This window comes from Leucopleurus acutus, assembly GCF_964270905.1.
Source record: "Leucopleurus acutus genome assembly, chromosome: 7".
NCBI lineage: Eukaryota > Metazoa > Chordata > Mammalia > Artiodactyla > Delphinidae > Leucopleurus > Leucopleurus acutus.
In genome coordinates, this window is record NC_139150.1 from 12,967,648 (window position 1) to 12,995,352 (window position 27,705).

Sequence of the window (27,705 nt, forward strand, 5' to 3'; positions counted from 1 at the left end):
TGGTTCTTCTCCAAGTCTGGGTCATGTTCTGTGGCTTTCCCCTCCCTCTGGAGATGAGGCTCAGAATCATGTGCTCGTTAGTGGGGCTCCAGTCAGCCCTGCCCCAAAGGTGCCCATGGGGATCCAAGTACAATGCTGCAGCTGGGTCGGGCCGTGGTCATGAAGCCTGGCTTCTGTAAGGGTCCCACCACCACGCCTTTGACCATGTGCCTCAGTTTCCCTGAATCTAACAGTCCCTTCACCACCTACCTACTGCATGGTGAAAGACCTTTCAAGGTGCTGTGTAAATGCCAGGCCTCCTTATGCTAATTATCGGATTAAGAATTAAATCTGACTCCCTTATGGAGAGGAGAGCAGGGGAGGGGGGAGTTGGGAAGCATTCCTTGCAGGTAATTAATGAATTCCCGGCCATACCGCTTGGAAGACAGAGACCCACTTAACAAAGATCCACCTACATGAGGCCTCTCAGAGCTGAGGAAGGCCAAACAGGGCAACTAAGACTCCTGCAAGGGACTTGCCAGAACGTTCAGAAGGCAAAGGACACGAACAGACAAGACTCAAAAGCAGCAGCACTACTGGCCCTTAAACTCAGGAAAACAGCGTTCAATCACTAACAAGCAAGAAATGCAAACAACAAAGAAATGCCATTTTTCTGCCTATACAAATGACGAAGACTGTGTTAATGACGACACCCAATGTTGTTAAAGGTCTAAGGAAACAGATGAGCACCCTCAAAAATCACTGGGGGGGTGTAAATTACTACAGGCTCTCCATGGGCGGCATTTTTATCAAAAACCTGAAACTCTTCATATTCTTTGACCTAGTAATTCTAGGACTTTACCTCATGAAATCAATCACAGATGGAGATAAATGATGCATACTCAAGGATTAAATACCAGCACCATTTTTAATAAAGAAAAACTAGACATAACCTAAATGCCTAAATTACTAAAAACAAGTAAGGCCTGAACATCAGATGGAACAGTAAACTTTACAAGTCAATTTTTAAAACACATATAGTAGAGGTTTGCTTTCCCAGGTGTAGACAAGAACCAGGGTCATTCCACTTGGCTATTTCTTGTGTTCAAAGTAGTAATGATCGTCTGTGCAGCCCCTTTCACCTGACGAGGGACAGCAACATCGAGTATCAGCTCTCGAACTCAGAATAACACCGCATGATTGCATGTTATTATTCCCACACTGCAGATGAGGGGCCTGTTCGCCACCAATATTAACTACCACTTACTGAAAACCTAAAACACACCTGTCTAACCGCTCTCGCGTGTTATAACTTATTTAATAAAATTTTAGAAACATTTAAGAAACGTGTAAGACCCAGTGTGAGTTGCTAAGGAAACAGTACTGAACAGGACAGACATTTTCTATTAAACACATGCTGAATATATTGATATCATTTCCAACGACACTATTATCATCAGACCCATTTTGCCAATGTGCAAACTGAGGCTCAGAAAGGTTAAGTGACTTGCCCCAGGAATGCCTGGCTTCAAATCCAAAGATCACATACTTCCCATTATTCGCAGAGACTAAGATGCCCAATCATCTCAACATCACCCAAGGGAAGGCCGAGAAGGACCAGGCTCTCCCTGTCTACAGCAGGGGAGGGAGAGAGCGGAGAAAACCCAGGCCTGGGTGCCCAGCCCTTCCTGCACCTACTGTCAACAGAAAACAGATTCTGTCTTCCATTTTTTCCTGTTCCTCATCAAGCTTCCTCTCCTCCCACCAAGGAATGCCTCACCCAAAGGGGGAGAATTGATTCCTGCCTACTCAGGGCCGGGTGAGGGTCCCTGAAAGCCCCCTCCCTCCACTTCCAAATTATCTCCCTCCCTAGTCTTACACTGCCTGGAATCCTACCATTAGTAACTTTCAGGTGTGGGAACTCCAGGCAACACACATACTCCCTGTAAGGGAAATCAATCTCTCACTCCACACATATCAGCCTTGGGTAACTGCACCTGGGTTGCCCGCCTGTGTGGAGGGCCAGAGTCACCCAGATACAGTATCAGCGAGAAAAAAAAATGAGGAAAGCACAGTATTGCCAGCTGACCCTCCTAGGTACTCAGCAACATTAATAAATAAATGAGTGACTTGGAAATTATCTTCTGGGAAGGCAGAAGCACCGCATCCGAGGTCGCTTTTGCCAACATGAATGCCGTCTTGTAAATGAGGCAGGAACGTTTCCAGCCTGCAAAGCGAAGTGCTTTTGCCAGCACACCTTTCACCTGGAAAGCCTCCGCGCGGCATTCATTTCTGTTATCCACGGGAAATGATTACCTGTCCTTGGTGCTTATTTCCAAAACCTCCAAAGGAGAAATGAGCGTTGAGGGGTCCAGTGATCTTGGAGACCGACTGGGAACCTCCCCCAGGCTGTTTTCAGGGAAGTAAGTACAAAGGCTCAACCTGTCCTGTGGCCCTCGGGGACCCCAGAGCCCAGTTGTGCCCACCAAGCCCTGGCTGGCTTGACCCCAGCCTCACAACCAGGCATCAGCCCTCTCCCCGCATCAGCCAACTTCAGCGTCTCCACACCTGGGGCAGACTCCTTTCCCAAGGAGCTGAAAGATCCCAGAACGGAGCTAACTGGATGAGAGAATCCAGAGGAGAGAATCCCGGCACACACACAAAAAAAAGCTCCCAGATGAGAGAATCCCAGCGCAAAAAGAAAATAACGTCCCCAGCACAGAGAGCATGCAACAAAGCCGCTTCAGCAGCCATAAAGCAGACAGATTCATCCAGAGTCAGAACCCAAGTGGCCGCCCCCGAGTTCCCTGTGCTCCTTCTCCCCATGAGGCGGCCACGGGGGCTCACATCTGCCACCCTAGAGGCCCCCAGCCCCCTTCCCGTGCCCATCTCCTCAGTGAGGCCGCTGTCTCTGCACTTGCCCCCTTCCCAGGGAGAGGCACGGCAGCCCAGCGGGGTCCCACGAGCCAAGCCAAAGGCAGCCGTTCTGTCTTCCCAGCCTTCAGCAGCACCACCACCCCACGGCAGAGCGGGGGGAGGCGCCTCTCCACTCACCCAGCGTTGACCGTGAGCTTGGGGGTGGGGGTGGGGGTCGCCAGAGTTGGCTTGACTCACTCAGCTCCAAACAGGGCGAATCCAGGGACTGCCCCAGAGAAACACCTGCCCAGCCATCCCACCAGCAGCCGCTAAATCTACTTGTCGGCGAAGCAGCACACCAGGAGACCCCAGTCCGAGTAAAGCCCGCTGCCGCTCCAAGGCTGGACAGGAGGGCTTCAAACTCAGTCTCTCTGCCTGTCCGTGGGAAGTCTGGGCTCCCTTCCTGGGCCAGAGAAGCCACCAAGCCAGATTTTGTTTATCGAAAATTAATAAGACAATTCCACACCACTGTCAGTGACGTTCTGCTCCAACCGCTACCATTTACCACCGCTTCTAGAAACAGACTTGTAGTCTTACTCCCTACCCAACCCCATCCGTGCCCCTCCGGCATGTGGCAAAGCTGACCTGAGGCCAAGCTGGGCAGGACCTGCTCCAGGTCATCTCAGCCGGGCCCTGACCTCCGGCCAGGGCTGCCAGCCGAGCGCTCGCCGGCATCTCCGTGCAGGCTTCCGGCTGGAGGGAGGTAAACATGGCATGCATGCTGTCTGCTCCCAAGAGGGCAGGCACACTCAGAGGCCGGACCGCCTGCCGTCTCTCCTGTTCCCCAGACACCCACACATGCACACAAAACTGGGTACGTACACGAGGCCCTGAATGCGGGTGCAGAGGGTCCTGACCCCCACCAAGGAAAGCGCAGAGAAGGGCATGTTCCTGGGGAAGAAAGCCAGAGGAAGGGGCCGGGCGGAGGGAGGAAGGCAGCAAACCGGGTGGCCTGCCGCCCAGACAATAACAAAGATGGGAACCGAGATTTTCAAAGACGCAGTGGCTGCACCCAGCGCTGAGCTCTGGCCTGGCTAAATCTTCCTGCCAGGGCACGCCTGGTCCCCTGGGGCACCACGGCCATCAGAAAAAGGCTGAGGGTCCTGCCTCGGGCTGGGCTTGGCAGCTGGGGCAGCAAACCAGCTGCAGGCAGCGGGGAGGATGCATTAGAGAGAGCAGCTCCGGGCTGATGAAAATTAAAGGTCTAGTAATTCTCCTGGAGAGTGGAAAGAGTACTCTTCGGGAAGATGCTAGGGGTCAGTTAAACAGTCACTCAACCTTGGGCAGGAGTTGGGCTATAACTTGTACTCCTCTGCCTGCTGGAACCAAGGGGGAGGGGAGAGAGATTTTCATTCTACCTGTGCCTCCCTCACAGGGAGTGCCAACTCACCAATCATACACAGGGGCACAGCCCTATGAAGGAAGGCAGATGCCAGGGGCCTGAGATGCTGGGGCTGAATGCCGAAAAGGTTCCTTGCTGCCTGCCCGTTCTTTCTTTCACCCCCACTTAGCTGAGCAGGAACACGTTCTAACTGGCACCAGAATCCACCACCATGCTGTGCCCAAGCAGAAAGGTGCTGGGGCTGGCACGGCTCAAGGAGGGGGGGACCTGGGCCCCAAGAGGCTGTGTCTGCCGGGTGTCCCCGCAAGCGGACAGGAGGGCTTGTTTGCCCTTGCGAGGTGAAGCCGGCTCCTTGCCAGTGACTCCTGGCGGGCTGAGCCACCTCCTCTCTCTCCTCCTCTGGCCCACAAGCCACCTCCCCTTGGAATTTCCACACCTGCTCCTGGCTTGCCCAGGAAAAGGAAACAGGGAATAGGAGACACCCCTGGGAGTGGAGAGGTGAGGGAGGGAAGCAGCTGCCCAGGGCTGGAAAGGATGAGGCCCTTATTCCTTGGCCTCAGGCACTGCCCGCTCTGCTCACCCCAGCCCCCAGCGGAGCACGCGCCCTACTTACAGCAGATGTGCCCCCTAAGCGGCCCAGCCCCCTGTTCCTCCCCTCCAGATGTTCAGCCTTTTCGTCACCGCTGGGTTTCCGCAAAACCCAGCCGAAATGCCTTTTGTATCGGACACTCAAGGGCTCCAGAGGCAGGGGATGGATCCTGGGGTGGAGGCGCCACTTCTGTCCCCAGCTCCGGGCACTGTACCGCCCGGGAAACAATGCCCACCTCGGCGAGGCGAGGCAGGACTTCTCGGCGAGGGCACTTCCCTCCCGGCCTCGCCCCGAGGCTCGGGCACCCTGTCCTCACCCCTGGGGGAGTGAGAAGGGTCCTCCCGTCGCGCCCCGCCCCCGTCCGAGATGGCCCCACAAGTTGCCGGAGGGCGGCGTGGGGTGCCCTCGCGCTTTCGGCGCGCCCCAGTCCGGCTCTCGCTTTGTCCCCGCGCCCTCCGGGGCGCATCCCGGGGCGGCGGCGCGCGGAGGCCGGGCCGGCGGCGACGGCGGGCTCACCTCTCATTGTCCGCGGCGGAGGCGGAGGCGGCGGCGGCGGCGGCGGCGCTCCGGAACCCCGGCAGGATGTGGCGGAAGCTGTGGTTGCGGTCCAGCTTGGGCTGGCTCTTGGTGCGCTTGATGGAGCCCTTGAGGCGGCGGCTGAGGAAGCCCTGCGCGCGGGGCGACAAGAGGGGGGAAGGGAGGCGGGGTTAGCGCGGCGGCGGCGGGCCCGGGACCCGCGCGGAACCCGCGCCCTGGCTCGGGCGGCCGTGCGGCCGAGGGCGGGCGCGGGCTCGGGCTGGCCCCTGCACCTCGCGGCCCGCGCCGCCCGCCCGCCGACCGAGCGCCGACGGCCCGGCCCGCGCAGCGCGGCCCAGCCCACCCCGCGCCGCCAGCCAGCCAGCCAGCCAGCCAGCCAGCCACGTCGCCCCCGCCCCCTAAGCCGCTGTTGCCATGGCGACGCCGAGCCGAGCCGCGCCGGCCGCTACCGAGGACGCCCGAGCCCCCCGGGCGCGGGGGCGGGGAAGCCCCCGGGGGCTGAGGGGGCGGGGCTGCAGAGGGGCGGGGAGCCTCGGGGGGCCTCCGCGGCAGCAGCCTCCTCAACTCTTACAGTAACAAGGTCACACACCGCCACCCACCTGGAGGAGTCCACGCCCCCCTCCCGGTCCTGGATTGCCAAAGCGCCTTCCTCCACCCGCGAGGTCGATGTTCTCAGCCCGGGTAGTACAGATGGGGGAAACTAAGGCTCTGCGAGCAGGCGTCCGGTCCTCTGGGGAATGACCGGCTAGCGCAGCTCCTGGTAGTACCCTGGACCCCTAACCTGTGTGTCTTTCCTTTCGCAGGTGACTGTCACAGGCCCTCGGGGTGGAGCCCTTTGCCTGGAACCGTTGTACCCCAGCAGGGGCAACCACCTTGGGGGCAGGGTGACCTAGTATCTAGCTCAAGGAGAGGCCGAGGGGCTGAAGGGTTTGCCGAGTACCCCCACTGCGTGCTTCAAGATTTGGAGCCAGGTCTGAGGGAAGGCTGGATCTTCCCTAGAGAGACTGCTGCCTGCTGGCCCATTCATGACCCATGACGGGTAGGAGGTCCACTCCCGGGAGGAGTATGACAGACCTCAGCGGGGCCTCCCCATTAGGCCATTCATGCATCTATCAGACTGCGCTGGACTCTGAGACCGGAACCTAAGCTGAGTCCAGCCCCCAGAGCTCCGGGTCTAATGGAAGAGACAGGGAGGAGACAGCGTTCAGTACAGCAGGTTGAACCAGTCTACCCTGGGGTAGATTTGGGGGCTCAAGGGGCCACAGCCTGGGGTGTTCTGGACTTGGTACCCTCAGGCAGTTGGAGGGAGAGGAAAACTGCAGGAAGAGTGATTCCCTGTGGGTGGAGTTGTCGGAGAGGGATTCTGGGGACTCACCCACCCCAGCCTCAATTCCAGGTGATATAAGGATAGAAGGGAATGAGATATTAACTCATTTTAGAGTTAATGTTGTTCACAATCTGAACACCACATTTCATCCGTCACACAATAAAGGGTAGGCTTGGTGGCCCTCTCTGCTCTGGGGGGAGAGTTGGACATTTGCTGTAGTCCACGCCCTTACTGGATCTGTCCATCTCTATGGCCCTGGCACCCAAGACTGATGAGAGCAAATGTTGGTTGTACCCATCATCTCATGTCACCCACACAAACAGAAATGACAGAAAAACATCCCTTTCTGCAAACGAAGAAACCTTGCTCAGAGAGGTGAAATGACTCACCCAAGGACACACAGCTCTCAGACCTACCTAATGTCAGAGCTTTTCCCATAGGACCCCCCTCTTCTGCCCACCCTCTTCAAGCTTTCCCTTTTCCCATCTTTCTGCCCCTACTTTTTCCTCCCCCTCAATCTCTCCCATCCATAGAAGGCTTATTCCTGTGGCCACCTGTCAGAATTCTGCACATCCTTCAAGGCCCTTCTTCAGGCCTTCCCAGGCAGTGGAATCCAAATGCCTCTCACCTCTACAGCTTGGTATTACTCTAATCAGTTGCAGTTTAACAATTATCTCTTAGGGGTTAGGGACTACAGGAGGGACCCTCTTCCAGAGTGGTGACCCACAGACAGGATGAGGCCTAATGCAGAGGGACCACAAATGGTGGTGGGCCAGGGGGACAGCAGGCTCTCTGGGAGACACAGCATGAAGGCAGGGACCTGCACCCTTGAATAAGCTCTGGGCTCTCCCAACCTTGGCCTCTTGGCAGCTGTTGGGGGAGGAGGGATGCGCCTGGCTAACTTGGATGGGTTCTTCTCTCGCAGGTGTGGTTGTCAAGCAAGTTCCCCCAATGGGCTTGTACTTTTTATTGGTTTTTATTTTCTACACTGATTAAAATTTCACAATTTTTTACACTCTTGTGGTACAAAGAACCACAAAGCATGTTTCACAATTTACGGAGCTCATTATGTAGCAATATGGACAGCTTTATCCCATTCCTGAGTTTAAAAAAAAAAGTTTTCTTCCTTCTAAGAGGTTGAGTGGGACAGTATCACTTCGTCTTCCCCACCCCCACCATCAAGGCTACACTTAATGCTCCTCTGATAAGCATTACCTGTAAGCATCCTTGAAGCCTACTCTGAATGTACCTCCCCAAACTGACCATGACCTTGGGGACTCAAACTCTCTATAATATCATTCATTCACCGTTTGTCAAGAGCCTACCATGTGCTAGGCATAGTGACCAAGACTGACATGAACACTATGAAGTGAGCAGTGTACAGAATAACAAAAGGACAGGGAGCTCACCTGTCCCCCACCTCACCACACATATCCACCATGGAGGACCTTATGTCCCCCAGAGGACCCAGCTCAGGGCTCTACATATGGCAGGCTTAACAAACGCTCATTATCCCAGAAAGCCACAGCTGGAAGGGGACTCAGATCCAAAAGACTGTATTACAAGGGTGAATAATGCCCAGAGAGGGGAAGGTCTTTCCCAAGGTCACACGACAAGGTTAACCAAAGACCCCGGACTCCAGTTCCCTGCCCTGCTTAGCCTCACAGCTTGCTTACTGACCTCCTTCTTGGGGTAAAGGGACAAGGGTGGCTCCTCGCCCAGCCCTGGATGAAGGGAGACGAGCCTTTTCTCCTGTCCCTTCACGGGCAGGTCCCAGGACATGATTTCTGGAGGCAGCTGCAGCCCTGAACTCAGGAAGAGGGAATGACTGGCCTTCAAGTCAGAAAATCTTGTTCTAGCCCCAAGTCGACCTTTACTGAGGGGCAGTGGGCAAATCACGTCCCTTCTTTCAGTAAAACAGGGCTCTCGAGGCTCACTGCCGTGGACCCCACTGACAGCCCAGTGGCTGAGAGCTGGGAGCCAGTGGCAAACAAATGGGGCTCAAATCCAGCTCCATAGACCCCTGGCGGTGAGATGGTAGGCAAGGTCCCTCACCTCTCTGTGAACTGGGTGGGCGCTGCAGTGAGGATTAAGTAGGACAGACAAAGCCCTTGATCCCCTCCCCTTCCACACCCCCAGGGCCTGACTTTATCCACCTTCTCCAGGAGGCCCTGACTACATACTCCAGCCGGGCTGATCACACCCCTCAGGCCAGCTGAAGTCCTCTCACACTGCTTGTGTTCAAATCTTAGTTCAGATAAACTGTGGGAAAATTACTGGACCTCTCTGAGCCTCAGTGTCCCTATCTGTAAACTGGGTTAAGGATGATACCTTCTCTATAGAGTTGTGGGAAGGATTAAATGAGGTAAGCTATCCCCAGTAAAACGGTAAATACTAAGCAACTAAACACAGTAGTTGCCAGCTTTATTATTATTATTACCGAGGTTGGCTCCGATACAGCCACCAGTTTTTGCCCCAAGGAGGTATGTGACCACCACAGGCGGGAGTCTGTCTGGGCTCTCGGAGGAGCTTGAAAGCAACGTGGCGGTGGGGACAGGGCTGGTGTCATGCCTAGTGAATGAATGAATGTGCTTGCAAAAATTATCCTGGAGCCACAGAATATCACTCGGTTTGGTAGTTTTGAACTCTTTTAAACAAGCACTTCTCTTCTAAAGCAACCTCCCAGAGACTCCGGAGGTTCAAAGTGCTCGGGCGGGTGGAGCCGCACAGGTGGAGGCCTCCGCTTTCATTCACTGGCGCCGGGTCTGATGGCTATAGCTCAGCAAGGCGCCTGCACAGTCCGCGGGGAACAAGCCTGCCCCCTCCCCAGATGGCGCGCTGTGTCTCTGCTAACACAGCCCCATTCCCCTGCGCTTCTCAGGCAGCTGTGCCACTGTGCTTAGGTCAACTAAGGCCCCAGGGACTTTTGCACAAGGCTGCTGCCTGGTGTCACCACCCCCAGCCCTTTGGTGACAGCCCTTGTAGCCTCTGCCCACGTCCGTGACAGCTCACTGCCCATGCAGATGTCCTCCCTCCCAGCTAATCCATGTAAATGGTCCAAGCCCCTTGGGCTTCCATCCATGTCAATGACCAAAGTGCAAGAAAAGTCCCGAGCGGAGGACAGAGGCCCATGGGGTCTCTGGCTTGCAGGACCCGAGTTGTCGGCTGCTCCCCCATCCCTATTCTCTGCCCCCACGCTGACCCCGGCCTCAGTGCTACTTCTCCAGGAAGTGCTACTTCTCCAGGAAGTGCTGGGAAGCTTTCTCAAAGGCCTTTCAGAATTCCAGACTCGTGATTTCTCCATTCACCATTTCAATCTATTCCATGTGATGACGATGCTGATAAATTACCAATTTCCAGGCTCCTGCTCTGCCAGGTCGCTCTGCCCGGGGCACTCACGGAACACATCCGGAGCCCGAGCAGAGGGGTTGCCTAGGAGGACCCGATGCCTCTTATCAGGAATCCTCGTGAGGACATGTGCTTCAGAAAGATGTTTGGGGTTTTCAAGTGGGGAGACAGAGGCTCAGAGAATGTAAGCTACTTGCTGAGAGTGGCAGAGCTGTTAGGTGGTAGAGCTGGGACTGTAACCAGGAGAGTTCTAGCCCCTGAGCAGGCAGGGCAGGGATCCTCTTACACATGCACACATGCCACACACACACACACACACACACACACACACACACACACACACGTGTCAAAGGCCAGAACGGAAGTGACTGTTCAGCCCCTCCTCCCCATGCCCCAGGTTCCATGCTGGGCCTGGGGGAGAGAAGAAAGAAGGGAAGGTGGGCTTCTCCCTGAGTGCAGGGCTGTCACCTGGGGCTCACAGGTGAGGACCTGGCGGCTCAGGGAGGGGAGACTTGCCCAGTCCCATCGTCACGTATGCATCACTCCCCATCCAGGAGGCAGCATTTGGGGGGCCATGGGCTTGTATTCCAGCAACACCACTTGGGCACCTGGGAGTCACGTGTCACCACTGGTCTCACCTGAGTGAGACCACCTTCTCACCTGAGTGTAAAGCACTCGGCACCAAGCAAGGCACATAGTAGGTGCTCTACCAGCCCCGACCCCATCATCTGTTTGGTTCTGCACCCTCGATTCTGCTTTCATCACCTTCTCCCTTTTAACAAACCAACTCTGGGTCACTGCAGATGGGTGGGTGGGCCTGACCTGCGACAGTGCTCAGGGTGAAGGTAGAACCCCATGGCCCTCCCTCGGCCCTGGACCAGCTTCTCCTCGGTGGCCGTTTCTAAGGCCTGCACCCAAATAGCTACCCTTCCAAGAAGGAGGCTCTTTTAACAGGCATGTCTCTCAATTTCTTTCTGAGGCTCTGTGCAAATGCCAAAAGCACACCTAAATAAACAGGAAAGGGAGGGGAAGATCCCATCCAGATATCACCGCCTCTCTCAGCCCCAGGAGAGGAGATCTGCCGGGCTCAGAGGCTGGCAGGAAGACCTGACACCTTGGCAGGCTGGTAGGGACACCTCACTCCACCCTGGCAGAGGCTCCAGGAAGGGGCTGGAGATGGTGAGGAGTCCTATGTTATTCTAAGATAGCAGCGTGAGAGCTGGGAGTGCCCAGAGCCGGCAGCCAGGCCAATGCCCACATGATACAGATAAGGCACCCGAGGCCCAGAGGGCAGGGGGACTTCCCCAGAGTCACTGAGCAGGGCAGTGGCAGACCCATGGCAGAACCTAGGTCCCCTTTCTCCTTGCCCGGTGCTCTTTGCAATGCCAGAATGCTTCCAGAACCTCCCAGGCTCCCCAGGTTTCCTCTTTCCAGGCCTCAGTCTTCCCATCTGTACTCTGAGGGCCTGGGTTGGGTGATCACCAAGCTCCTTTCCAGTGCTGGTATTTGATGATTCTCTAAAGCTAGAGCAGCTGCCTTTCACAGCTGGGCTCTCCCACGTATGGCACTAACAGTACCAGCAATTTCTGTGGCTTTGCTCGAGTCCTTCAGATGCACAACTCCTCCTGCCCTCTTCCCCTATCCTGGGGCTCTACCCTCAGCACGCTGCCAGGCCTCCCTGGCCTCCTCCCCTGGGAGCTACACACCAAAGCAGGTCCCAGTTGGGAAATGACTCAGTAACGGTGGAATGTCAGACACTGTGACAGGTGAAAGGTGGGAGGAATTTTAAGCCAGGATCAAGTTGGTGCCTTCCCAGTGGCCACCTACTCACAGGCCACCCTAAGTGCACAGAACGCTCACTAAGCCCATGACGGCGCTCCTTTGAACATAAGACCTCCACACTCCACCTTACCCAGAGGAGGTAGCCAGACTCCTCAGATCACACAAAGAGAACCAATTCACTGGCCGTGAGGGAGGGGGTTGAAGCCTGACACTCAAGGATCACTCTTGCATTAAAATATTGCCCGGATAGCTACACCCACACATATTCACATGGAGAAGTACCCAGGGAGAGAAACACACCCAGGTTCAAGGACATGGATGGGGCACATGTGGGGGAGGGACATGGCCACAAAGAAATGCATGTATAAACATAACAGGTCTCCCTAGCACCACCAGACACACACACCTAAACACACAGGTGCACACTGACCAGCGCACACACAAATACACACATACACAACCATGAAACCCACACATAAACATACAAATATACTGAGACAGGCTCACAGATTTACACATATATTCAACGGTCATCAGGTACTCACAGAGTTACGCTGACACCCAGGCCAGACACACCGGCCCACACGCGCTCACGTTCACAGCCACGGCAGGAAGGGAGAGTGGCCGGGTAAGCTCAAAGACCCACAAGCCCACATCTTGGGCCGCGGGGGAGAAAACGGCTCCATGTTGCTGCCGCCACAATTTCACCTGCTCTGCAGGCAGGGCCTCACTTTGTGCCAATCTCTGAGGACGACATACTTGCTTCTCTCACACCCTGAAAACTGTCTTCACAGCTCCCTAAATGTGTGGTTTCTGGGTGCCTTGAGGCCTGGCAGGTTGCTCTGCAGGGCCTCACCCCTACCCAGAACTGGAGACCCCTGCCCCGAACATCTCTCCTTCTGCCCATCACCACACCTGAAACACCACCATTTGACACACCTCTTTAGGTCCTAGGATTACCTTGACGTCTAGGAATCCCTGGGTAAGATGCAAATACCTTTCCTCCCCCTCCCCCAAGAGGCATGGTAGTAGAGGGTTCCACCACTTAATGACTGTGGGCCTTAGGCCAGTGCCCTAACTGTCCGAGCCTGTTTCCTCTTCTATAGAACGGGGACTATAGTAGCTACCTCACAGACTGTTGTAACGAGTCAGTGAGATCATGCATGGAAAGAACCTAGCCTATTTCCCGGCACACAGTAAAAATATTAGCTACTGTCATCATCACCGTCATCGTCATTGTTTTTATCGCTCAGACTTTGCTCGGTCACCAGGGGACGGCCCAGCCATTAGCCAGGAGGAAACAGAAGGCAGCAGCTTACAGAAGCAACTTCTAGGACCCAAAGCTCCTGTGATGGAGAAGGGGGCTGGTCAATGGCTCACGCAGGGCGTGTTTCCTGAGCCTCGCCATGTGCTGAGCCCCAAGAAGCGCTAGCTCTCTGCCTTCAGGGGTCCCATGGTCCAGCTGGAGAGGCGGCCCAGGCCGTTCCGAGGCACCTGTGGGAGCCGCCTCGCTGCTTTGGCTGTCCCCAACCCTGTCACCCTTCCCTGTTCGTTCTCCGAGAGCACCCAGAGGGACACTTGGAAAACCAGACGAGACCCTGCCGTGGACCAGCTCCACCCCTGGGCTCCTGGGATGAAGGCCTAGCTCCTTGGTGAGGCCTAAGGCCCCTCATGATCTCCCTCCTGGGCTCCAGCCCCAGTGGCTTCAGCGGCACTTTTGGAACTGCCAGCTCCTCCTGCCACAGGGCCTTGGCCCAGGCTACTGCCGCTGCCTAGAACAGAGTCCCCCTTTGCCCGGCGGGCCCTGCACACCCTTTAGTCTCTCTTCAGTCTTCTCCTCAGGGGCCTCCCAGATGCCCTCGGATTGGACCATATCTCCCTGCAGACCTATCACAGTTGTAGTTGTACATGCATTTGTTTCATGCCTTCCTCCCCCACAGGACTGTGGGGGCCATTGCGGCCTGGGTCTCCAGTGCTGGACACCTGGCAGGCATTCCGTAAATACTTCCTAAGTGAATAAACAAATAAAAAAGAAAAAGGAGAAAGGCAGAGAATGTGCTCTGGGAGGCCTTTTAAGGGATTCCACTTGGGGTCAATCTGGGTGGACTTGCTGGAGGAGGCAGCTTTTGAAGGCATAATAGAAACACTGAAGGTGAGGCAGCAGGCGGGCTTGCTGAGATCATGTGGGGCAGGGCAGCCGTACAGGGATATTCCAAGCAGAATCACAGCACAGGCAAAGATTGAAGAGGTAGGACAGCAGCGGGTCTGGCTGACCTGGAGGGCCCCGGAGTGATCACAGGTCCCACCGACCTCCAAGTTACACACCCGAGCCCAGGCTCATGACACGGGACATACAACCCCCTCCCCAAAGCAGAGGACACCCAGGTCAAGGGGGCCCATTAGAAACCCTGAGAGTCTAGAGGAGGGAGGAGGGGTCACGCAGTTGGGAAGCAGGTGGGGGGCGTGAAGGTGGGAGGGGGAAATGAGGACAACAGAGAGACCCTCCTGGTACCTGCCAGTGCCCAGGACTGAGTGGCATCAGTTAACAGACATCAGACACTCATTCCTAAGGTCTCGAGCAGGGATGTGGTAACCCAGAGCGGCCAGGGAGTGACTCACTCCCATCAATCCTCTGGCTGGCCAATGCTTGCCTTACCTCGTAAGCCCACCCCAGAGGTCAGGATGGGCACACACACTTCATCAGCTCTTTAAGCCCTCAGCCAGTCCTGACCGACCTCGGGGCAGGGAGTCCAGCATGAGGGCCACAGGGCTGGGGGAAAACCAACTCCATCAGGGAGCCACACCCCTGCAGCAGGCTCTCTACTGTCTGCTTCTGCCTCCCTCCAGGCCCTGTCACTGAGGCCCCGGCACCAGGCCAGTCTTCCCAGGGTGACTCACTGCTTATCCCCCATCAGAACAACCCTGTCCTATGCTCTGTGCACTCTGCGTGAGTGAACACTCTCACCAGAGGCTGCCTGGCAGAAGTGGCAAGAAAACCATGCGAAGACTCAAGAAATCTGGGTTCAAAACCTAGCTCTGCTATTAGCAATAATGAGAACTATTCCAACGCGTTAATAAGAGCAAGCCAGATGTATTTATTAAGCTCTGTCTAAGCTTCAGGCACTGTACTAGAGCTTTACATGACTTACCTTGTTTAATTCTCAGAACCCAATGTGCAGAGGAGAAAATGGAGGTTCAGAGACATTAAGCGACTTGCACAAGGCCACACAGCCAGGAAGTGGCAGAGCTGGGTTCAGCCCGGGTGGTCTGCACCAGAGCCCAAGACCTTCCATAATTCCACTGCTGCACTATGAGGCTGTGAGCAAGCACCTTAGCCGCTGTGACTCGGTTTCCCCATCCGTACAATGAGAGGATTGGTCTAGATGATCTCTAACTCCCTTTCCAGCTTGGGCGTGCCATCCTTCCCCTCCTTGGTGACCCATCTGCCGGTGACAACAAGGGGACCTTCTGGAGACAAAAGCTTGCCTGAAGGAAGGGTGCTAACGGTGGGACTTCAGGCCCTGTGCTGGGCCACAGGGAGCTTCTGCTGGGTCAGACTGCGCCACCCTGCCCTCCCAGGCACTTAGCTGGGCGGGGATAGCCCCAGAGCATCAAGGCGGGGAAGAGGAGCTATCCCATCTCTCCCTGGACCAGGAGCCACCAGGGAACACCAGGACCCCAGGGGGCTCCAGCCCCAGGGGCCAGCGAACGCTGGCGGCAGGGAGAGGGGAGAGGCGGGCGGCAGCTGTATAAATGCACCTGGGTGAGCAGTGCTCTTAAAAGGCCTTTTCGCCGCAGGACACAAAACGCACCGTTTGGGGGGGGCATTTTATAGGCCATTCCTCCTCCTGGGTTGATTTACCGTCTGCAAGCCAGGCTCACCTGGGCGTCCCGCCCCTGAGGGATCATGGGGTGGAGGCAAGGTCAACTTCAAGGCAAGACAGCAGGGGTCTGGGTGCCTTGTGCTGACCTCCTCCCACGGGGGCGGCCCCTCCGCCCCAGAGATGCAGTGGGCTCTCAAGAGGAAGGAGGTGGAAACACACCGCCTCTCCTCACCCCGCCCTCACTCACTGGATGTATTCACTCCCTGCGTCTCTCACATACCTTCACCCCACAAACCCCTCGGGTGCCTGCGACAGGTGAGGCCCTGCCCCAGTGCCTGGGGCTCAGAGAAATCAGAAACAGTCACCTTGAGAAAGTCACCACGTCCGGTTAAGTCACAGCGTCTAAGTTCTGGAGCCTGTGGGGAGGGGAAGTCTGCAGGCGTCTGTGGCGGAGCACAGGGGAGGGAAGGAGCTCTCGAGGAACGGAAATGGGGAGGAAGTGTGGGCAGAAGGACCAGCCTATACGGATGCCGGGACAGGCCTGGGGGCCTCGATGCAGCAGGGGAGCTGGATTCCACTCCCTGGCAGCCATCGAAGGCACCGGAGCGGGGCAGTAACAATCATGGCTCATTTTAGATGGTCTTTAAGCAATTCCATGGGAAAAGTTACTCATCCCCATGCAGGGCCTTGTGTCGGAAACAGATGCCATTGCTGCCGCCTCCAAAGAGGGCCTCCTGGCTTTGGAAACAATTCCCACCCGAAGATTCGGATATAATTATGTCTGTGATCCAACCCAAATGCCACTGGATGTGATAGAGGCAATCACTGCATTTTCATATGAGGGTGGGGTGGGAACAAAGGCCTCTGAGCCCTGCCCCTCACACCCAGTTTCCTGGGTCCCCTAGGAGAGGGGAAGGCCTACAGCGGCCACACAGTGTGGGGTGGGAAGAGGGGAGCAGGTCCCTCCCACGCAGGGTGTCTGCCCTGCACAGGCAGCTTCTGACCTGTGAGGGCCAGGCCAGCTGAAGGCAGGGGCAGAACAAGATGAGGCCGAGTGCCAGCTCTGTCCCCGATTGGCTGTGTGGCCTGGAACAACCTCCCCTCTCAGGGCCTCAGTGTTCTCATCTATAAAATGGAAAGAATAACAACACTGGCCGGCAGAGACTGAGCTGCGTGTTGTGGGCCAGGCTCTGTGAGACCTTCACTGTCTAGGCTCTCGAGCTGAGTGAGCTTCAGCAAGTCCTTCACTCTCCGTCTGCCTTGGTTTCTTCACTTTAAACAAAGTGGGATTTGTGTTATCTGCCTCATGGTATCATGAGATGCTACCCAGTGAGGGCTCAGGAGAGGGCCTGACCCAGCGGACTGTGTAAAACAGGTTTTATGACTGCCCCACCCCTGCCTCCTTGTGCCCTCATGCAGACAGCAAGGAGCTGGCAGAGCCTGGATTCGAACCCAGGTCAGCCAGACTTCGTCAGAGGACAACCGTGATGGAGGGTCTATTGGTCCAGCCTGGCGACCGCGGTGCAGAGACAGTGCCAGCCTACACACTGGGCCCCTCAACCCCCTTCCTCCTGCTGGAAGGCTGCCTCGGCTCCGATCTTGCCCCCCTCCATGTCCCTGATGAGGGTCCCCTTTCAGAGGTCCCCCAGCTCCCTGGTCAACCCTGCCCAGTCGGCTCAGCCCAGCGGCCTACAGGCGCTCCTGACGTGAGCTGTTCCCTCTGCCCGGCAGTGGGCTCTGCAGCCTGTGTAGCTGGACCCCCATGGCCCCAAGGTCGGGGTGGGGGGCACACAAACCCCTGGGATCTCCACTCTCCTCTGGGAGCTGCCGCCCAGGCAGTCACTTGCTGCCCTCTGCTGCCCCCACCTGGGCAGAAACCACCCTGCACGGACACCTCCAACCTCCATCTGTACTCACCACCTGGGAACTTGGTCTCTGGTCTCTTAGGGATCCCTTCACCCCCTCTAGGCCTTCTGGTATCAGAGCCCGGTGTCAGAGCCAAGCCCTAGAAGCTCTGTCAGGGGCAATGTCATTTGGGGCAGCAGGAGGAGGGGTGCGGTAGGGAGGACCCGAGGCTCTGGGGAAAGGGTGGGGTAGGGTGAGCCCCGTCCACCAGAAAGAGGGGCAGGGCGTGAACACTGGCTGAATGCCAGGCACTGAGCCCTCACAGCCGCCCTGTGAGCGAGGGACTCCTGTGCCCATTTACAGATGGGAAAAAGAGAGGCTCAGAGTTGAGGACCTTGCCTGAGGGATCCCACAGAGGGGAGCCATGGGGCTAAGATTCAAATCCTGCCCCATCCCAGGTAGACCTATGAGAAGAGCCAGTACTGTATCCCCAGGACCCAGGGAGGTGTGAAGAGAGGAAGAAAGACCCCCAAACAGTATCCCACCTGCCAGTCACAGAGCCCGACATTCCACCGTGACTCCAACTTCCAACTGATAAGGTTCCTTTCGTGCAAGGAACCTATGACACAGGGATCAGGGAGTCAGCCACTGACACCTTAGTGGGGACTAGTTTATCCAACTCCTTGCCGCCCAACAGGCTTGAGTGCAGGGCCTTACAGGGGTGTCCTAGAGGTACCTCTGCAGGACACGGGGGGCAGAGACGGGTGGTTGAGGGTGCAGAGGCTGTCCTTGCTCCCCCCTCCATCCTCCCACCCAAGCTGCTCGAGCCAAGCTGGCATCTCCCGAAACGAGGCAGGAGATTCCAGGTCTCCTTGAATTGGCTCCTCCCTCCACCACCGCCCTCACGGACACCTACAAAGACATTCTAAGCTCAGACATTGAGGGCGGGGACCGGGGGGGGGGGGGGGGGGTCCCGACAACCTGCTTGAGAAAAGCAGTTCGCTTGCTCTCCATCCCTCATCCCCCACCCTGGTCCTGGTCTCTGCCCACTTAAGGAGCTCCAGACTCTCCCAGCCGGGTCAGGTCTGCTGCTCTGAAGGACACACTGCACTCCAGTTCTGCTCCGGCCAGCTCTGGCCCACCCTCAGCTCCCTCTCTGGGGACTCCATACTCCTGCTAATTCAGGCTCTGATCTGATCCCGTTTGCTCTACATGCTGCCATGGGTCTCCTGTCACTCATGCCGTTTCCCATCTCCTGGCCTTCGCAGGGGCTGTCCTGGCTGCCTGTCCTTTCCCCTTACCTGCCTGGAAATGACTTTGTCAAGGCCCAGCTAAACCCGCCGTATTTTTGCAGGTAGAACCTACGTTTTAATGCTATTTGTGTCAGTGCCCCACACAGGCCCTGAAACATAGTTGGTGCTGATTAAAAATGTACTAAAAGAAAGAAAAAAGGAAGGCAGAGAAGCGAGGGAGGAAAGTAAGTTAGTTCACACCCACAATAGGACTCGTAGACCAGAGCTTGACTTCCACCTCTGCCGCTCACCGGCTGGGGGACCCCGGGCCAGTTCCTTCTCCCTGAGCCTTGCTTTCCTAATCTGTAAAACTAAGCTGATGAAACCACCTTCATGTTTATTAATGGGGCAGGCAGCCTCCCAACCCTACCAAATACCACAGCCTGCCCTCAGTCCCAGGCCTCAGATGCTGGCCTGGCCTCAACTCAGGAGGCGCCAAATAGCCCCTGGCCCCATGCTCCCGCCCTGCAGACCGTTCTGGCCAGCCCTGACCACCCTGGGCTGTCTGCGACAATGTTCCCATCTCCTACTTTCCTGCTGCGGGAAAGGGGGCCTCTCCCCACAGAAGGCAGACACAGACCAAATGGACACAGACCAAAATGATAGTAATTTGCCTTTTGGGTTTAAACAGTTTAATAACAATTAGGCTCCACGAAAGGCAGGGGAGGAGGAGGGCTGAGGGTCCGGGGCAAGCTCTCCCCACCAACCCTCTCATCTGCAGAAAAATGGCCAGACGCTGGGCCAGGAGACTCCGGCTCAGGAGGCTCAACAGAGCAAGGGACATCGGCCTCACAGGCAAATTCCTGGTACTACGAGGAGGAAACTGGGGCATCCAATCTGGGGTCCAGTAGGGCACCCAATCTGAGGTCCAGCACTCCTGCCTGCCAGTCTGCCACACTGCACGACTGACATCTCTCCACCAGTCTGTGGGCCACAGACATAGATGTGTCCCATGTAAATGTGCATTTGGGATGGGCAGTAGGAGCCTGGAGTGGTAGAGGGAGGCCCAGCAGGTATTCCAGGCAAACCTACCTTCTCTGGGCCTCAGTTTCCCCATCTGTGCAGTGACAGAGCAGGCTCATGTGATCTGGAAGTCTGACCAGCTTTTCTGTCCACCATCCCCATGCCCAACAGGAGTCCCCTTAGCCGACAAGGGCTACTAATGGGGGCAGAGAGGCAGACCAGGAGGTGGCAGTGTGCTGATGAGACATCAGGGGCCTCTGTGGGTAGTTGGACCCACACATGCCCATTCCCTTCAGTCCCCTCCTCCCAGGAAGCATGATGGGGGTGGGGAGAAGGACTCAGCTGCAGGGAAATGAGGGCAGAAGGGAGCAAGGCATAAGGAGCACAGCACAGCAATGGAGAGACCTGGGCTCAATTCCAGGCCCTGCTCCGGACATGCTGTGTGACCTTGGGAAAGGACCCTGCCCTCTCTGAGCCTCAGTCCCTCCTCTGGAGAAGGAAGGTTTAGACCAGTTAATTTCCAACAGCCTTTCCACAGTGGTGTTGAGGCGGTCACCCACAGTCCTGCATGTTGTGGTCATGTACCTGTTTCTGTGTATGTGAGAGAGAAAGAAGACAGCTGAAATGTGGGGAGGGTTTGGGGAAGCCACAGGAGCAGGAAGAGGGGTGAGCAGCTGGGGAAACCTATGGTCCACATCCCAGAGATCTCCTGCCCACTCCACTCTCACTCATCATCCCCTCTGACTCCTGTGTCCTGTAGCGGAAAGCCCAAAGGCCTCACCCACTCACCTTTCTGTCTAGGCTCCTCTCCATCATGTCTTCAACTCATTCAACATCATATCTAATCACACAGGGCCACTGGCTTGTTCCTATTTTGTTAGATCCCACTCTAACTGGAATACTCTTCTCCCTTTGTTCCCAACAAACTCCTACACATCCCTCAAAGCCCAGCCCCAAAGATCCTCCTCTAGGAATTTTTCCCTACCCTCGCCAGTGAAAGGTAACTGTCCCTTGTTCTGGGTTCTCACAGCACCCCAGGCACACCTCCGTCACAGCTTCAGGACCACCTAGGGTGCACACAATTGAGCATCCAGTAAAAGTGGGTGGTTGAAAGGAACTGAGACCCGCTTCTAGAAGCATCTGCAATCAACTGGTACTGAGTTTATCTGCAGCATCCACCAGCCCCCTGGGCCTTCCCCTCCCTGACACTTCTCCTTCTCCAACTCGCAAAAAATAGCCCTGAGACCTAATTTCAGCTAAACCTTCAAACACAACTCTTCACTTTCAACTTCCTGAGGAAGAATCAATTGGCTGTCAAGTTTCCCAGAGCCTCTGCCACCTCCCACACCCAGACCCTGACAGCTCTCCTCAAGGTCGATGGGAGGGGCCAGGAGCAGAGGAAGGAGGGAGGAAGCCCACACCAGGGGAGGTTGGGTCTGGGGAGGGCGGCGGGCTGAGGGGACCGGTAACAGTCACCATCTCCTTAACTCCCAAATCAGACTGTGAATTCCTCGAACATGGGGTGGCAGGTGAGAGGGGGCAGCCTGCTGCTGCTAAGGGGCCCTGGGCTTCAAGAAGAGGAATGGGTCCATGCAGAGCCCCTGGACCCAGCCTGACAGTCTGTGCAGATCCAGGCCCCCAGCTCGCTGCCTGCCTGCCTCCCCTACCTCTGGCCCTCTCTCGCTTCCAGGATTCCCTGCTGGCTGCAGAGAAGACAGACATGGGTTCGAATCTCAGCCTCGCCATCTCTTTGGAGCCCAAGAGCTGAAGGCCAGAGATGGGCGGGAGGTCCCGTTGGTCGCCTGCTCCCAGCTCCTTCCCCATCCTGCCCTCATCCAGGGCCCCCCACAGCTTTCAGGGTGCACCCACTAGGCCTGCTTGCACCCAGTGGCCCCGAGGAACCACTCCCCCACCCCCAACTCCACCTGTAGGTAGAAGGAAGTTGTGCCAGGTAGGCAAAAGTTTCCATATCTTGTCCAGGTCACAAAGCTGGCTCAGCGCCAGGTCTGTGGACTTTATGGCTCATTCCCTTAAACCGCATCAAAGTGTTTAAGCGCCTACTGTATGCTCAAAACTCGAAGTCACTGCCCCCCTTTTACAGAAGGGTAAACTGAGGCTCTCCCAGGGTCCCATGGTCTCCAAGAGGCAGAGGTGGGAGCAGCACTGAGCCCGATGCCCTGTGGGGTGACTGCGGTCCCAGGCTGACTCACAAAAGGGGTAAAGGCCGCATGTGAGGGTGCAAACAGCCCAGACTCAGAGGCCCTCCCAGCTGAGTGGCGACCTGGTCAAGTCTGGCCCCTCCTGGGCCTCAGTCTGCATGAAGGAGGTGGATAGAGTGAGTCCTACAGACCCCGACGGGGATTCTCCATTAAACTACATCACTGCCAAGGGGCACCGCTGTGAGAGGTGGTGACATCTCATCACCCTGGTTTGAAATGGAGGCGAAGACGACAGTTATTCAAGTACATCCTGTGACATCTTCCCTGCCTCCTCCAGGCAAAACCATGTTCCCTGCGTTCCTTCAGGGGGTACACAGAGCAGCAGTCAGCGAGCGCGTGAGGATCTGGCTCGTAGGAGCACACGGGGGCAAGTGCAAGTTCAGGCTGCAGGGGAGAGGGTGTGCTCCTGGTCCTGCACAGGGTCCGTGTCAAGCCTGTCCCTAAGGCCCAGGTCAGGCGCACATCTGACCTTCCCCCAAGCACCCGGTCCTCGCCCTCCACCCCAACCCTCCCCAGATCTTTACTGTCCTGGAGCCAAAAGAGGAAATGCAATTCAGGTGATAATGGTGGATTTCATGGGGTAAGCATCTACCATGGGTCAGACCTGGGCTGGTGTGTACACACAAAGGTCCACCAAGTGTTTCAAGGAAGGGCAGTCATTCCCTGCCCTTTACTGATGAGCACACGTGGCTCAGACAGGTTGAGTGACTAACGAGGTCACACAGGTCATGCAAGAGCCGGGATTTGAACCCAGATCCCCACCTCTGAGCTCCCTAGTCCCCCCCAGCTCTGAGCACCGGTCCAGGATAGAAATTTGACTCACGCCCCTTTCCTTAACTGCCGCACACACAAAAGGACAAGGTGCCGAGCAAAAGGACACAAAAAATAAATGTCCGGCCATCCTAGTGTCCATGCCAGGCTCTGTCACGCAAGAGCTGTGTGACACCAGGCAAATAACTTCACCTCTCTGAGCCTCAGTTCCCTCATCTGTGACTGGTAGACACTAATGGTACCTCCCTCAGGGTTGCTGTGAGAAGTGGGTAAAATGACGGCTGAACACACTTTCCATCCTGCAGACCCTAATCTCACGGGACTGTGAGTCGGGGGCCTGGTGGCTCAGAAGGCTGGCTCTGGCTCTGGCTCTGAGACACAGGTGGTTTCCATACCAGGAAACATAGTGAAGACGACACTACAGAAAAAAAGCCAAGCCTAGCTGGCAATTAAAGAACTGCAAATTATAGCAACCTCGAGGTGTGATGGTACACCTATTAGAGCAGCAAAAGAAAGGGAAGTGGGTAAAAAGTGATGCTAAGGGGGTTCTGGGAGGGTGTGGGGGAAGGGTCCCCCTCCTCTGGTTCCAGTCCAGCCAGAGGGGTGCAGCAGGCTCCTGCGCTAGGGGTGCAACACGCTCAGGTCAGGGAGACCCGAGTCCAAATCTTGGCTCCACCATTATGAGCACTTGGAGCTCGGGTGAGGGACGTCACCTCCCTGGGCCTCAGTTTTCTCATCTGTAAAATGGGGTGATAAAAGTATCAGTTTCAGGGTTGTCTCAAGGTTTAAAAGAGATCGAATAGGTAAGACCGTGAACATAGTACAGGGGGCTACACTATGATTAGTCATCGTTCCCTAAGGCATCCTGAAGGCTCAGCCCTGGTGCCTGTGGCCCTGGGGGTCCAGGAAGGGCAGGACTTGGCCTCTGCGCCAGCTGATTCGATCAGGGTCTCTCAGGTGCCAGCCTCCTGATCCTCCCCACAGCTGGAGACCATCTCCCAAGGGCCCTGGTCTCACCCAGGGAGGTGATCAGGAATCCTTCCTCAGCACAGGTGTCCTTCTCCTTCTCACTGCCTGGAGGCTGATCTGACCCAGAGCCTAGGGCTCAGGACTACCTCTTTCATGAGCTTGTTAAAAATGCAGATATCCAGGCTCTGCCCCTGCCCACCACACTGAAATCTTGAGGTGACCCAAGGTTCTTATTTTGAGAGCATTTTTATGACACACAAAAAGCAGGAGAATCAGTGGCCCTGGGGAAAGCCCCGTCCCCTTAGCTGAGGACTTGAGGCGCCACCTGACCCGGACCTGGCCCATCTTCCCAGCCTCACCTCCTACCCTGACCTCCAGACCCCTCATGTCCAGTCCCACCAAGCATTTCACCATTCCACACACATCAATTTCTAGTGTGCTTCCATGCCAGCCTCCATGTTTTTGCAACTGCTGTTCCCCTTACCTGGAACTCCCTCTCTGTCGCTGCCTGCCCAATTCCTAAGGAACCCTTCAAGACCCAGCTCAAAGGTGTTCCCAGGGAGCACCTTTCCCAGCCCACTCTCACCTCACCTGGAACCCCCATATCACACTGTATGGCAACAGCCAAGCCTGTGCCCTCTCTATTCCCTCCATCAAAACCTTCTTTCCGGGCTTCCCAGGTGGCGCAGTGGTTGGGAGTCTGCCTGCCGATGCAGGGGACACAGGTTCGTGCCCCGGTCCGGGAAGATCCCACATGCCGCAGAGCGGCTGGGCCCGTGAGCCATGGCCGCTGAGCCTGCGCGTCCGGAGCCTGTGCTCCGCAGCGGGAGAGGCCACAGCAGTGAGAGGCCTGCATACCACAAAAAAAAAAAAAACCAAAAAAACCCTTCTTTCCCCGGAGCCCCAGAGGGATAGCTCTTTATCCCTTGGAATCCAGCTCAACTATCACTTCTCAACCACACCACCGCAAGGAAGCGCTCCTGGTTTTCCCTATCAGTCTACTTTTCTCCTTCACGGCACATAGCTCCAACACAAGAATGTCAGCCCATAAGGTCAAGGGCTTCATCCACCTGGTACTCTCTTGGCCAGCTCCTCCCACTTAGCCCCAGTGCAAAGAATGGTACCTGGCACACAGCAGGCACGCCATAAAAAATGGTTGAATGAATGAATGGATGAACGAATGATCAAATAGCCCCCTCCCCTACAGACTGTGAGCTCCCAGGGGAAGGGAACATGTCCACTTCTCCAGCAGCTGGCAGAGCATGGACAGAGGGGCACATGGTAACATGCGCATGGGGGCAGTAAAGGGACGTAGAACGGCAGGTGCGTGGAAGGATGGTGGGGACACAGGGGGACACGGAGAGTCAGATATTAAGGCTCACTGGATTCTGTTTCCATTAAGTCATTTAGGTTTGAAATAAAAGAATGTGTGCTGGTGGGACTACTAATAATCAGCAGCTAAGATATATATACTGTCCTTTGCTGATTCTAAGACATCATCAGTTGTAAGATACAGCATTATTTTATGTGCCACCAAGAAAGAAGACACAGCAATTAAATTATGACACACCACGGGCTGTAATATGAGAGGCATTAAAATGTGGAAACAAAAAGGGTGCATTCTAAGGAAGCGTGGCATGTGTGCGCACACGTGAGGGTGCGTTTATCCGACCTAACACTAGCCTCTTTCTTCCCAGGCCAGCTCAGCTCTGGGCCCCATGGCCTGCAGAGCTGTCTGTCCTCTGTCTGGCCCCTCCCTCGCAAGAAGGGGCCCCCACGTGGCCCCCTGGGATGGGGCTGAGCCACAGAGAGGGGAGCAGCTGAGCGATCGGATACCTAGAACAAGGGAGGCTGGATGCTCTCCCGGTCCGTGAGGCTCCAGGAATGGGGGCCGCGGGGTCGCAGAGCAGCACCCCAGGCCAGGTGGCGATGGTGACGCAGAGATAGTTACCGTGACCCGGAACGGCGTAGCAGCTGAAGCCTCCATGCTGGGGCTCTTCTCTGAGAGGCTGCCCGGCAGGCTGCGCCGGGAGCCCGGCCTTTCTTGGGGCGACTCTGTCAACAGAGGGAGAGAGAGGGTGAGCGTGGACAATCTAAGCCACCCAGTCAGGCCCTCCTGTCATTCCCGTCCAGACCAGGACAACACACAACTGGTCCCCAGAAAATGGTCCAACCATTGTGGAAAACAGCGGTTCCCCAAAAAGTTAAAGACAGAGTGGCCACATGACCCAGCAATTCCACTCCTATACCCCAAAGAACTGAAAACAGGGACACAGAGAAATACTTGTATGCAAATGTCCATGGCAACATTATTCAAAATAGCCGAAAAGGTAGAAGCAACCCAAGTGTCCATCGACAAGATGAATGGATAAACACAGTGTGGTAGCCGCATACAATGGAAGGTAATTCCATCATTAAAAGAATGAAAGTTCTGATACATGCTGCAATCTGGATGAACCTTGAAAACATGCTGAGTGACAAAAGCCAGACACAAAAGGACGAATATTGTATAATTCCACTTGTACGAAATACCCAGAACAGGCAAATTCATAGAGACAGAAAGGTTACCAGGGGCTGGGGACAGGGGAGCTTGGGGAGTTATTGCTTGATTGTACAGGGTTTCTATTTGGAGTGATGGGAAAGATTTAGAAATGGACAGTGGTGATAGTCGCACAACTTTGTAAATGTACATAATACCACTGAGTTGTACACTTAAAAATGATTAAAATGGTAAATTTCATGTATATATTTCGTATATATTGACAACTTTTTTTTAAAAAAAGGTCTCCTAAAACCCGCACTTCAAGGCGCACATCTTGTGATGTGTGACAATGAGCTCCCTGTTACTGGAGGTATACAAGCAGTCCCTTCAAACACGAGACTCTATGATTTCTAGCTTCCAGTTGGAACTGTCTCTTCCTGAGGCTTTAAACTTGAGAATAGTGCAAGGGCCAGGCAGGTAATGGAGGAAAGGGGAGCAGCAGCCAGCTGCTCGGCTCCAGCTGATTATTTCAGCATAGCAACGAGGGGCTCAGTGCAGCCAAAGCTTCCCGCGGTTCAGGAGGACCTGGAAATCTGGGGTGGGGGGGCGTTTAATATGAAATATTCTGATTTTTAAATGGCGACCGCTCATTCTAAACTCTTAGCCCCGGCCTGAGCACGCCCATCTGAACAGCCAGGTCAGTCCACTGGCCGCTTTCCCCCGGCTCCCTGACGCCGGGCTCGGCACTGGCTGCCTCTTTTCTAGTGCTTGGGCTGTGGCTCCCACAGAGGCCCCCCTTCCTGCTGGTCCCAGCCTGACCCATCCAGCACGCCCTGGAGGAAACCCTTGGCAACCTCCTCCGCCCCCAGCTCTCAGCCCCCTCAGGGCTCCTGTAGCAAAGGCCAGGACAGGGTAGCCTACCTACGCTCTCATTTTGCACAGTGTGTGCGCGCGCGCGTTGTGTGTCCTCTGCTTGACGGTGGAGTAGCCTATCTACGCTCTCACTTTGCACAGTGTGTGTGTGTGTGTGTGTGTGTGTGTGTGTGTGTGTGTGTCCTCTGCTTGACGGTGGAACTCCTAATGCCCACGCCTAAGCCGGCTGCATCTCCACACCCCCAGCGCCCTGCACGGAGGCTGGTGTGTGTCCGGTACTTGGGAAAGACCTGTTGACTCAGAAGAAGAAAAAGGATGGGAAAAAGGACGGGGTGGAGATTTCCCTGGTACCTGCGAACACCCCGGGGCGCAGAGTCAGAGGCGCACACCCAGAACACACACACACGTTTGCATCCATGTAGACACTCGAATGCGTACCGACTCGGATCCATCCCCAGATACACGTGCACGAGTGGATGTGTGGACACGTGCACACACACAGGACAGACGAGGAGCAGGTTTTCCCAGAAGGCAGATCGGGCTACTGGGGGGCCGCGCTACACTTTCCGGTCCATTCTCTCCGTGCAGCCGGCTTGCACAGGGGTCCTCATAAGTGTGGAAGGACAGAGCTGAGCCCCTCATCCCAC

The 27,705-nt window shown here is 55.9% G+C and overlaps 1 protein-coding gene across 2 annotated transcripts in view; it reads right to left on the bottom strand.

The window, feature by feature from the left end:
• DAB2IP (DAB2 interacting protein) overlaps positions 1-27,705 on the bottom strand; it is a 126,693-nt gene that overhangs the window by 77,377 nt on the left and 21,611 nt on the right. The window contains exons 2-3 of one of the 2 annotated variants that reach the window (XM_082842251.1): positions 25,655-25,758; positions 5,343-5,494 (exon numbers count right to left, since the gene is read on the bottom strand). In XM_082842251.1, coding sequence (XP_082698377.1) covers positions 5,343-5,494; positions 25,655-25,758 — 256 coding nt within the window. Of the gene's footprint in view, positions 1-5,342; positions 5,495-25,654; positions 25,759-27,705 lie in introns of those variants that run through there. The other variant, XM_082842250.1, reaches the window with a different exon arrangement.